Source organism: Gymnogyps californianus, chromosome 1 (genome assembly GCF_018139145.2).
Source record: "Gymnogyps californianus isolate 813 chromosome 1, ASM1813914v2, whole genome shotgun sequence".
NCBI lineage: Eukaryota > Metazoa > Chordata > Aves > Accipitriformes > Cathartidae > Gymnogyps > Gymnogyps californianus.
Genome location: NC_059471.1, coordinates 166,446,256 through 166,459,184, shown reverse-complemented (window position 1 = coordinate 166,459,184; position 12,929 = coordinate 166,446,256). Strand labels below are relative to the sequence as shown.

At 34.9% G+C, this 12,929-nt stretch overlaps 1 protein-coding gene across 1 annotated transcript in view; it reads left to right on the top strand.

The window, feature by feature from the left end:
- Window positions 1-12,929, top strand: part of APAF1 (apoptotic peptidase activating factor 1) — a 39,454-nt gene that overhangs the window by 15,262 nt on the left and 11,263 nt on the right. The window contains exons 12-21 of the mRNA XM_050895954.1: window positions 518-631; window positions 1,231-1,409; window positions 3,286-3,412; window positions 5,489-5,614; window positions 6,227-6,358; window positions 8,264-8,389; window positions 9,518-9,679; window positions 10,560-10,688; window positions 11,468-11,593; window positions 12,478-12,597. Coding sequence (XP_050751911.1) covers window positions 518-631; window positions 1,231-1,409; window positions 3,286-3,412; window positions 5,489-5,614; window positions 6,227-6,358; window positions 8,264-8,389; window positions 9,518-9,679; window positions 10,560-10,688; window positions 11,468-11,593; window positions 12,478-12,597 — 1,341 coding nt within the window. The remainder of the gene's footprint in view (window positions 1-517; window positions 632-1,230; window positions 1,410-3,285; window positions 3,413-5,488; window positions 5,615-6,226; window positions 6,359-8,263; window positions 8,390-9,517; window positions 9,680-10,559; window positions 10,689-11,467; window positions 11,594-12,477; window positions 12,598-12,929) is intronic.

The window sequence follows — 12,929 nt, the reverse complement described above, 5'->3', positions numbered from 1 at the left end:
AGGTCCCTTCCAACTGAAATGTTCTATTCTAATAATCCTAATTGCAGTTTCTGATTGCCTTTTAAGTAGCTTTCTCATTTTTAAGTTAAATGCAACTATAACAGATGTTTTGCTTTCATTTAAATTCAGCATCTGTTAGGAAGAACAACAGATCACTATTAGCAGAGTGATCTTTGCTAGACTGGACTAGAAGCAGCTTTTTCAGAGTGGTATCTTAAACCAGGTCTCGTGTGCTATGAAAGTCAAGATTTGCTTTGTACCCCCATCCCTTCTCTGACTAGCTGTATCAAAAAGCAGTCCTTTGCATTAAAATAACAAGCTTAGCCTTCTATACCTGGAATTTTCATACCTGATGGAGTAAGATGCAGGAAACAGAAAATTGCCTAAGTTTTTAACTAGAGAAAATTGTACTGAAGCATATTAAATACCTAATGTATTTCCTGTGCTTTTCTTTTTTCCTTTAAGTACATTCTGTTGCGAAAGTTATGCTCTGAACTTAAATTTATATTTCTTGTAGGAACTCCGTGATCTTATGTTTTCTTTAGATTGGATTAAAGCTAAAACAGAATTGGTAGGGCCTGCTCATCTGATTCATGAATATGTAGAATATAGTTCAATCCTGGATCAAAAGGTATGATACTAAAAGGTAAATGATCAGTCTGTTCTAAAGAGATTTTTCTATTTTTGTAATTGCATTTAGTTGGTTGTATATATGTATAGGAGATATATAGAAAGCTTAAAAAACTGAAACATAAAACCAGTACTAAGTTAAACTTTAACTTGGAGAAGAGAAAAATAAATAAAACTTAATTTTCAGTTTTAGTTTTAGTTGTAACTTCAGTGTGTGCCCAAGTAATTGACCATGGAACTCAATAACCAAGGTGAACAACAATACCTAATGGTGGGTACATATGGTACTCTGCTTTTGAGGAGGTGTAGAATTTTGGTGGCTGCTTGTAATAGTCTTTCTCATATTTCACATTGACTGCTTATTGAGTAAATCACTGTTGCCAATATCCTTTATTTGAAAAATAAGGATAATATGCTTTCCTGAATAGGATAATTAAATATTTCAGTCTATCATATGTACTTGCTAATAGAACTAAATAGAAAAATAGAATGAAGTGCTTCTGTAAGAATATGAACTGTATAGAAAATTAAAAAAGCAAAGGGCACTTAGGAAATAAATCCACTTTCTATGTTATCAAATATTATCTGCTCTATACATAGGATAGCACAGTACGTGAGAACTTCCAGGAATTTCTGTCTTTAAATGGGCACCTTCTTGGACGGCAGCCATTTCCTGACATTATACAGCTGGGTCTTTGCCAACCAGAGACATCAGAGGTGTATCAACAAGCCAAGCTACATGCTCAAAGAGAAACAGGAACATTTTATTTGGAATGGATGTAAGTTGCTGCAGTCCATCTGCTGATATGCTGACCCCTTGATCCAAGGAAATAACTTAATATACAACTAAATACAATGTATGGCAAATATAAGGACCTTTTTAAGAACTGTGTTTTTTCTGGAGGAAAGTGAAATAATTTTCAAGAACTTGTGTGTGTGGGGGGAACTCTGGATATGTAGGGCCACAAATTAGTAATAATTACATAGAAATAAATAGAGGAATATATTTACTTCTGTACTCAATGATTGTTCCTTTTAAATAACTACACAAAGATGAAAATAAGATACTTTGAAACTTCTCTAAATATTTTTTTTATTTTTAAACTTAGAATTGTAGTGCAAGTATTGGGTACGTAACAGTATGTTTTTAGATTTTCTAGTAAAATGTATGCTTTAAAAAGGAGAGCATTTGTGTTAACTTGCAAAGTTTTTGAAAGTAGCGAGATGGGAAATACTAAAAGGCTTTGTAATCTCTACACAATCATGAGATTTCTTCTATTTAAATAATTCTTTAAGTTAAGGAAAAAGTATACATATCTAAACATCTTTCTGGCATAGTCCAGTAGTCATCTGACCATGTAACTGTCTCTTAGATTCTTCTGTTTGATGTTTCTGTTCTGGTATCTGCAGTACTTGGTGGTTACAAAACAGAATGACTGTATGTCAGGCAATTATGGTAATAGCCAGGCAGGTTAATCGAGGCATACTTGAATTCAGGTCTTCTCTTTGAATATTTGGTTATTTCATTTTGCATAGCTAACAGAATTCTAACGAAAACGCTTGGAAGCTGCACAATTCAGAAGAATCAATCTCCAGGTAGTTCAGGGCTTTCACCTTGGCTGTGGGAGACTTATGCTGAAGAACATGACTGAAATCAACAGAACAGAGACAGATGTTTTTGTCTCACATCCTAGGGCACAGTTCTAAAAATGGTTTGTAGGATATGTAGGTGAATACACTGCTCTTTTGATGAGCAATTTTAGCTTTATTAAAATATGCAACAAAAAAAATGTTGGCTTAGATGAGTCAGTATTTTGCAGTGAAAAATTGCTTTCATTCTACAGCGTAGCTACTTTGAGATGTTTTACCCATTATTTAAATGCTAAGCCTGAGGATTGAAACTGGTAATGATAAAAACTTGAAGTACCTTGATTCATTTTGACTCTAGAAAAAGGTTAATCTTGTAACAATCTATTCATCACCAAAAATCATCTTATTACAGTGACAGCTTTCTGTATTAAGATCTAGCTAAACAGGATGATTATGGTTGCTACTAATTCTAAGTTTTTGTTGAAGTGAGGCAAGTCATCTGTGTTAGATTCTGTACTTATTCTCTGATTGAAATACAGTGATAGTCATAGATTTTATTTAAATATCTAGTGATAAGAATTGAGTAATCGCTGTGAAAATTAAGTAAATTTACTAAGATCTAAACAAATTTACAAATGTTTTTGAATAAGCTTGAAAAGGAACCTGCAGGAGAACAAGAATTCTCACAAAGAAGTTTATATTTGGAAATAGCACATATCAGATCATAAAAATGTCATTAGGAAGGCTGTGTCTTGCAGTGCAACAGCTTTGCACATAAAATAGCATGTTAATTTCTCGTGCACATATTTTCTTTCTTGATCTCTAAGCTGTAACTATTGGAGGGCAATAAAAACTCTGAGTGAATGTTGGAATTTGTGTTTCTCTCATTACTTCAGCATAAAGGCTGAGAGGGTAAGATATAGTGGGTGGGTTGGTTGGTTGGTTTGTTATAAAGCTTGCTGTTCAAGATGTGTGAAGAAGTGTTATCTTTTTATAGAGGATTTTGAATAATAAAAAGGCACTAGGAAATCCTGCTCATCTAAAATCAACTGTCTTACCCTGTAGAAATAAAAAATCCTTGAAAAACCTCTACCGTCTGGTTGTTCGTCCACATAGAGATGCGGTTTACCATGCCTGCTTTTCTAAGGATAGACAAAGAATAGCATCATGTGGAGCTGATAAAACACTTCAGGTAAGACACCTATGCATGAGTGAAAAGAAATGCTGTGTACCATTTTGATAACATTTGTTAACAGTCCTGTCACTTTTCTTTTGCTGTTATGTGGAGATATTAGGGATCTAGAAGGTATTGGAGACAAATGATTGAAAAGGATGTATTATTACATAAACATCAAGTTGCATGTTTAGAATAGTAAGCATCATCATCTAGTTCGAAAGCTAAACTGTGTGATTTCAGGGTTTATACCCTCACCACTGTAATATGTGAACGTGAGAGATGCCTTTTATTGATATGGAAAAGCTCGAAGCCTAAGTAATGCACCCCAGCATATTTAATATTTGCTTGCAAAAATGTTGTTTCCAGTCACAGTAGACCACCTGCAGAACTGAGAAACAGTAAGACGTTTTAGTTACAGCTTTACTATTTCTATGGGATGGTAATGGACATTATGCTACTTTGGTGCTTAATTAGTAAATTGTCTTATGCAAAAGAAATAAATCTGGGGAGAAAAATTAACCCCTGAAGTTGAGGACAGTATTAGATTGGAAACGGGCCCAAAATGCTTAGGAAGTGCATTAGGGGAGACAGAGAGGAAAGTGACTAATATAAATTTGCCAGCAGTCTGCGTGGAGGGGAGCCAGCCAGCTCTCAAGAAAACTAGCAATCAGCCAGCCAGTAACCTGGTAAAGTATCCATATTCCAGACAGCCAAAGGTAAGGGAGAAGAAAAACTTTTCTGCAAGTCTTTGGTATTGTTTTGGATGCTTGATAAGTTGAGTACTAAAGTAATAATATTAGCGGTGTTTAGTTGCTGTTCATTTGGCTACTTAATGTGTTGTTATTGTGTTTTTATTTATTTATTTGCTGGCTTCTACAATACTATGATCATGGCATCCGCTTAATGAGATGCCTGGTGGATGTACTCATTTTATGCTGTGCTGAAGTTACTGTGCTGGGCTTCTGTACTTAATGGCCTCATTATTGAGACTGCAGATTGCTTATTTTTCTCTTCATTTTCTACCCAAAAAAGTAAAATCTGTGGATTGCGATTGCATTTAAACTAAACTTTTGTTGAAGAAGTAATAGGAAAATTAGCAATAATCCTTTTTTCATTGTTTAACTTTGAACTTACTCGTGTTTTTTCTAATAGTGGCCTAAGCTTTTCAGTTTTCAAGGCTGCTTCTACTGTTTCTGTAAAATAAAAAAATGATTGCTAGATTAAGAACAGATATTCTGCAGAATTTACTGTAAATATAGATTTCCTGTTACTTCAGTATTTATGTTCTTATTTGAACAAATACCAACTATTTCGTTGTCATTGATTTATCCATTCAATGAAAAAGTAAAGGAAAAAACGGGGACTTCACAATTGTAGTATCCTGAGCGCTGCTGTAAAGAACACCTTGTGATTTGTTTTAGTAATTAAGAATATGTAACCTAAGGAGGAAAGGGAGACCTGATTTCCTCCCCCCACTCCCCCCACTATTGTAAATTTAAATCCCAGAATTCTGGGAAATTGGTTAATATGTGACAGTTTTCCCCAACTGTCCTTTTATTGCCTATGACTAGCTCAAGACTGAGACTTGGGTCATCCTTGTACGACTTTTCACTACTACTTTTTTCTTGTTTGTTCCCCAAATCATCAGTTGCTGCTGAAATTCTTACTTTCCATAGAAGGATATCATTATATATATAAACCTTGAATTTGTAGTTTTAAGAATAGTTTAGATTTTGCTAATATGGTGTTTTGCAGTTACTATTAAAAAGTACCAAGAAAGGACATGGATTTAGGCTTAACGAGTGAGGGTAGAAAAAGTCATTGATGAAACACACATTGCATACAGAAATCTTTTTTAAAATCAGTTTTCACTATTTCTCTCCCTAACAATTTCTATCATCCTTACAAAATTGAAGCTCAAATTAAATATTTTTATAATTATGTTAATTTCCCTGAAATTATAAATCCTTTCAAAAGTAAACCAATTTTATGAAGAGCTTATATAAAGAGAGCTATTTGAGAGAAAACAAACTTATATTTGTGTTTTAAAATTGTATGTGAGTTATAAGATTTTATTGTTTATTGTTTTAGGTGTTTAAAACAGAAAGTGGAGAGACACTTCTGGAGATAAGGGCCCATGATGATGAAATACTTTGTTGCGCTTTCTCTGCAGATGGTGAATTTGTAGCAACTTGTTCAGCTGATAAAAAAGTGAAGGTAAGGAAATGGGGAGCAGACAATTTTTTTTAAGATTAGTAATTCTAATTTCAGTTTTAACCAACTCAGGCAGAGCAGATTCTCAAGACTAAAGGTTTTTTTAGCTGTCTTAAATCTTATGTGGATAATTCACTACTTAACGAACAGACAAACAGAAAAGCCCCACTTGTTACATAATGTAAAAGATGCTTAACATCATACTTACAGGATTACCACTTATTTTACTTGTATTATCAGATGATTCTTTTTAAGTTGAACATAATGTGTGAGTCCAATCCTATCCATAACATGAGATTAATGTATCCATAATTCTTTTTTTATGATTCTTTCTGTTACATGTGAATTATTTGGAATTCTTAATTCCTCAGTATTGTAGCAAAACCTTGATGAAATTCCAGTATTTATCAGATTCTAATCTGAATTATGACCTTTCCCCTCCTAACTTCTTGTTTCTAATTGTAAACATATATGCTTTATCCTCAAAACATTCTTCAGGTGTTATTAAGAATGTTTTAGGGCTTTATCTGTATTTCAGCATAGTTTACAGATCTTTTTTAAATGAAGTACTTTAAATATACTTAAAAGTCTTTTTCATCCTTCAATTCTGTCTAGATCTGGAATTCAAGAACAGGCCAGTGTAGGTGTGTTTATGAAGAACACTCAGAGCAGGTCAATTGCTGCCAGTTCAATAACAGAAGTGGTCAGTATCTTTTAGCCACCTGCTCAAATGACACTTTCATCAAAGTAAGTGGAAAAGGTTGAGATTATTCTCATGCTGCTTATCATAACAGGGTAATTATTAATGTATAAATATATTTAAACACTATAAATTAAGGTTTTTTAATGAGCCTGGTAGAAGGGAGTTGGCAACAGATTAAGAGTACTGACTACAGCTCTGTAATCGGATTTCAAGAAGGCAGAACAGAAGGAGTGTTTATGCTCAGCGAAGGAGAACAGGCAAGTCTTCTATTGGTAGGGCATGAAGATGAGGGCTTTGGCAAGACTTTTAGAGGGTGGGATGGGAATGGGAGAGTATGGGAGTGAAATACCTGATTAAAAACAGCATAAGAAAAATGAAGGCAGAAATTTGGGATTGAAAACATTAATAATATAAAAAAACTGGATGCTGAAAGATTGGGGGAAAAAACCCATTATGGAAGTGTAGCAGGTACATTTTTTGATTAAATTGATTGGGCATAGTAAAGAAATGAAGGTGTAAGCCAACAAAATAACAGTAATCAAAGCAAGAGGTTTGTCAGGTTAACTAGCTGGCACTGTTCAGATTGGGAGGCAGTATGTATACACAGAAAGAGCAGAAACCAGGCAACTGAAGTCTGCATCTGAGGGAAGGGGGAACCCAGAAGAATCAAGTAAGACCTAGACTGTGGCAAATAAGAGTGCAATTTCACAGTGCAAGTAAGCAAATCATATAGTTAACTGGCACTGAAGATGCCCTGGCTGTATATTCTTGCCTTTGTTGCAGTGCATGTGCTGATCTTATTCTGCAGTGGTATGGTTCAAGGAGCCAACTCTGCAAAAACCTGTTTGGTGGGATTGGTTTTCTGCTCGGTTTAGTTCCCTGTAGTGGCTCAATTGCCCACTTCCAGTGCAAGAGAACTGTTGGCCGTAGACAGCAAGGAGTGAGATTGTTAGTGGGGGAGACAGCTGTCACTTCCAGCTGTAGCTAGCAGGATGTGAGGTGTTTTAATTGTAATGTGAAGTCTCATCTGAAGAGTTCTTTCAAGAGCTTGTGTTTGTGTAAACTGGAGGTAAAATACAGTTATGATCTGATGTCAAGGTGGAAAGAAGAGGCTTTTGTGCTGACCTCCTGGATGTCTCAGGAGATTGACACTTTGGAACAGGTAGATTTAAAAGGGACTTGTTTAAAATGACCATTTTTGTACTGTAAATGTGGTTAAGATTTTAGACAGTTTGACACTTTCATGAGTAATGAATAACAACTGAAGTATGCAGAATAATCAAAAGGGCCTGATTTTTTCTCGGAGAACACTGTACAAGTGACTGTTCTTTTTTTGAGGTCTCACTTGAACACTCAAATGCATGGTGGTTTTTTTTTTTATATAGGAGAAAAGGAAAAAATTTGGAAACGGAGAAAGGAAGTGTGGGCTATAGGCTTGGAAAACAATGTATGTGAGAGGGATGGGGAAAAAGAGCCCCAAACAAAAAAACATATGGGATGTTCTTTTAACTTTGTTGGTATGGATGTGCAAGGATGATATTTAGGCTGTCCAAGACTGACCTGAGAGATTTCATTTTTGTTATTATGTGTAAGCCACATAATTGTGAACTTCGAAGTTGAAAGGGAAAGAGGCAAGAGGAAGCTTCTTCCTCAGTCTGAGGAAACTTTCAGTAATTTTGTGCTGTTCAAGGGCCTTGTCGGCACTGTACAGAAGTTTAACTAGCTCTATGTAATTCTGATGTTAATAGTTTTCATGCACGTTAGCAGATGGAGGTAAATCGTGGGGTAGCCTGGGGCATAGCATCAAGTCCATGAGCATGTGGGTAAAACTAAGAAAAAAAAAAATTGATGTTTTGGTTGCCAGTGCGTGATTTTGAGAAGAGCATGAACAATCTATCTTTGAATAATTCATGAATATGATGATATTTATATGTTTATTTCTCATGCAGCTTTGGGATTTGAACAAAAAGTATTGTAGAAATACGATGATAGGTCATGAAAATTCCGTCAATCACTGCAGATTTTCACCAAATGATGAATATGTTGCTAGCTGCTCAACAGATGGAACAGTAAAGGTACACAGTGTATTTTTTAAATCAACTGTTTGTTTTGATGATGGATTTTTTTTTATAAAATGCAAAATATGTATAAGAAAAATTTGTGTCTGCATGATCAGCTTTAATGAATTAAATCCTGAAACAGTTGATTTTTGGTCCCATTTTTAATGCAAGATTTTGAAATGGTTTGTCCAGTACCAGGAAAAAAAAGTTGGGTGCCTGTAGTTGTAAATAAATCCTAGCTAGCCTCATTTTGAATCCTTTACTTTTCACCATTTTTTTTCCTTCCCCCTAATGTAGTTTGTTAAGAAAATTTAAAGCGGGGAGTGAAACTTGTTTAGGAAAAAAAAGTAGCAAGTTTTTAGGTTAGTTGAAAGTTCTGTCATCTCTGAAGAAGAATCATCAGTACACATAAAAGCGATTTCTATGTGCCATTTTTCATGCATGTACTGGAAGAGAATTGAGAGGTTTGTGTGTTTTTCCTCAGAATGTAAGTATTACTTTTATTGCCTTTGGTTGCAACAGAACTATGCTATTTCAGAATTGCAATTCTTAAAACACTGTTATCTTTCTGTAGAGTTGCTAAATCAGGAGAGAAGGGTTGCTGTAGCTGTTGTCATTCAGAAGGAAAATTGTGGAGGAGGGAACAGAAATATTCAGTAGATTTTTGGCAGGTCCCTCAATGAAATTAAGGTGCAAAGCTACATGTATACCAGATTTCTCATGGTGAGGGGACTTCTAATAGAGTTGCAGAGCAGGTGTTATTTTTGGTTTTATTCTTTTGTTAAGTAGAAGTTGAGACAGCGTTGTAGCTGGAATGATATGAGGGAAAAACTCAGGGAGAGGGCTCTGGTACAGTTTAATCCTCTTTTTGTGGCTTTTTTTGTTTGTTTCATTTTGGGTGGTTTTTTTGTTTGGTTGGTTGGCTGGTTGGTTTTTTTTTTTTTCTTTTTGTCTAAGCTGTCCGGGCTTGTGAATATTCTAATGCTATTTCTTGACCGGGGAAAGTAGCAAAGGCTTTTTTGTATTCTACCCCCCACCCCTCTTCTTTCCTAGAAGTCATTGGGAGTTGGCTCTCCCCTGTTGTGTTCTGTATGCACATCAGTAAAAAGAAGCTTTGTGTATTTCCTTTACATTTTATTGCAGCTTTGGGAAGCACGGTCAGCAAATGAACTGAGAAGTATTGAGGTAAAAGATTTCTTCAAAAATGCGGATGAGCAACCAGATGATGTGGAGGTTTTAGTAAAATGTTGCTCTTGGTCCAGAAACAGTGACCTGATTTTGGTGGTAGCCAAAAATAAGCTTTTGGTAAGTACCTCACTTTAATAATTTTCTGGAGGTAGTATATTACAATGTAGGTCAAAATTGTGATTAAAGATGAAATTCCAGGCCATTAAGATGTTTCAGATATAAGGTGCATGGTTTCAAATATATGTAAAGTAAAAATACGTGACTGTCATGGTTTAACCCCAGCCAGCAACTAAGCACCATGCAGCCGCTCATCCCTCCACCCTCCCAGTGGGATGGGGAGGAGAATTGAAAAAAGTAAAACTCGTGGGTTGAGATAAGAACAGTTTAATAACTAAAGTAAAATAAAACATAATACTAACAATAATCATAATAATAAAATAATAATAAAAATAGTAATGAAAAGGAATATCACAAACAAATGGAAAGAAAAAAAAAAACCTAAGGAAAAAAACCCAGTGATGCACGATGCAATTGCTCACCACCTGTTGACCGATGCCCGAGCAGCGATCCGCCCCTCCCGGCCAACTCTCCCCACTTTATATACTGAGGATGACATTCTGTGGTATGGAATATCCCTTTGGCTAGTTCGGGTCAGCTGTCCTGGCCATGCTCCCTCCCAGCTTCTTGTACACCTGCTTGCTGGCAGAGCATGGGAAACTGAAAAATCCTTAACTTAGGATAAGCGCTACTTAGCAGCAACTAAACCACCAGTGTGTTATCAACATCATTCTCACACTAAATCCAAAACACACTGTACCAGCTACTAAGAAGAAAATTAACTCTATCCCAGCCGAAACCAGAACAGTGGGCAACAAACTTGTTGACTGAGAGAAATACCTTCTAAATTCAAGAAGGTATGCTGTTGAGCATATAAGCTATTTGTCTATAGTGAAGGCAATCAAACTGGGTGCTAACTATTGTAATTATGTGTTCACAGCTTTTTGATGTTAAAACATGCGATTTGTTAACGCAAGTCATCGTGAGTCATCACAGTACAATCCAATACTGTGACTTTTGTCCTGGTGATGAGTTAGTAGCAGTTGCTTTGTCTCACTGTTCTGTTGAGGTAAGTGATTGTCTTTGCTACAGTATACCAGGAAAGACTACAGTAACAACTACTTGTTGTTACATTTGTCTTAATAGTTTCTTGTATGCAGAGGTAAAACAAATGTAGCTATTTTAGGAGGCTTTCAATGTGCTTCATTCTTTTTAATTTTCATTCGCTTCTGCAATGTAAAATATCAATTGGGAAATAACGTTTTAAAGTTATACATTCATTTTAGACAACAGAACTCACGTTTATATAAAAAGACTAGTCTACTAAATTTATTTAAAGTTACTGTTGTCACTCTCAGGTGTATTGCTTAACTCAAACCAAACCAAACCCTCTCTCCTTCTATATGCTGCTACAGAATGTGGCAACTCACTAAAAAGGAATGAAACAGCTAGAATAACTTTGGGACTAGCATGGCTAGAGTAAGCCTGTACAAGTATCAGTTTGGGGGTTGGTTTTTTTTATTGTTTGAGGGGTTTTTTGGTTTTGCAATCTATGTGGTCAAGTTGAACTTGTATTTTTTTTTTTTTATACTGTGAGTGATTCCCCCCCCCTTTCTCCCCCCCCCCATCTTTTAAAATTATAGCAGTCAAAGAGGCTGCTGATTCAATTTCCCTAACCATCAAAATGTGATAAGCAGGCACAGTTCTTGTTACATCTGATTTCAGAATGAGAATTAAGAAAATACTAGAAGAAATAGTAATTAAGTATACTGCTTCTTGTTTTGCACTGGTTTCCCTGTAAATGCAATCTAAATCCATTTGAGGTCTTCTTTCATATTTTTATTGTAGTTATGGAATATTAAATCTTTATCAAAAGTGGCATATTGCAGGGGACACATGAGTTGGGTTCACTGTGTGACATTTTCGCCCGATGGATCTTTATTTCTGACATCATCTGATGACCAGACAATACGTGTAAGATGACATTTGTCTTTTTTGAAAAATGTGAATTTATATATATATTATTAAATTATTAATTTAAGGAATTGTTTATTATAAAATTACATATCATATATAATAAATACACAATATGTTTATATTATGTATTTAGTATTTATGTACATTTATAGCCAATATAAATTTAAGTATTTGTTATAAAATTATAAAATTTATTTAGATATACAGTAAAATGAGCCGGCTTTTTTACTGTATTTACTGTTTGTCTAAATTTACTGTATATCTATATGATTTTTTTAAGTCTGGTGGTTGTTCAAGAGTGATTGTAACCTTCTGTTTTGTTTTAGATTTTATCTGAATCAGGAATTGTGAAGTATTTTGAGGATCCTAGCAGACTTTATATTACTTTCATTATTAGATATATTTGCATGTTAGTATTTAGGATAGATTTCTATAATTGTAATGCCTCATTAAAACCTGTGAAAGTAGAATTATAGTTTACCAAAGTAACCTTTCCTTTTCTCCCACGTTAACACTTATATTCTTGAAATTTTGAAAGCATTTGAAGTATAGAAATCTGTACATGGTATTTTTTGTAATTGGATTTTAACACTCTTCTTTGGATTAGAAAATTGTGGACTTTATAGGAATGACTCTAAACACAGGAGAGTCTACTAGTCAGCCTGGAAAAAATTAGTTCTATTTCATCTATTGGAATCACTACAGTAATTGCACCAACCTTCCCTAGTAAATAAAAATAGCAGAAGCATAATTTTCAGTGATTTTAAAAAAATCAGTGTTACTTGCAAGTTTATAAGACTTTGGTTTACAGGTACTCTTACTCAACAAGTTTTATATGTTGTCCTTTAATAAAACTAATGAAATACTGTGTTCTTCAACAGATTTGGGAAACAACGAAGGTGTGCAAGTCTTCTGATGCTGTGCTGAAAAGTGAACTAGATGTTGTATTTCACAATGGTGAAGTGATGATTTTAGCAATTTACAATCAGAAGCATTTACAAGTAAGCTGTATTTCTCAATAGTACATCTGAACGTTATCTACAAATCTCAGTAGGAAACAGAGGAAACACTGAAAGAACTGCTTGTTCATGGCTTTCAACAGTTGAATCTGTAGCAGATGACTCTTAATGTATGAAAAAATTTTTATATCTAGAAACTCTGCCTAGTTTAGTAAGCAAAAAACAAAGTTTGAGAGGAAATTTCCACACTGATGTCAAAACTGAAGGTGGATGCAGAGGAACAAAACTGTTTTCTCTTCATAACTGGGGAGGCTGTGGGCCCTCCAAGTGGCTTAAATGTGCACAGCAATGTGTAATGTGTGCAGCACGTATAG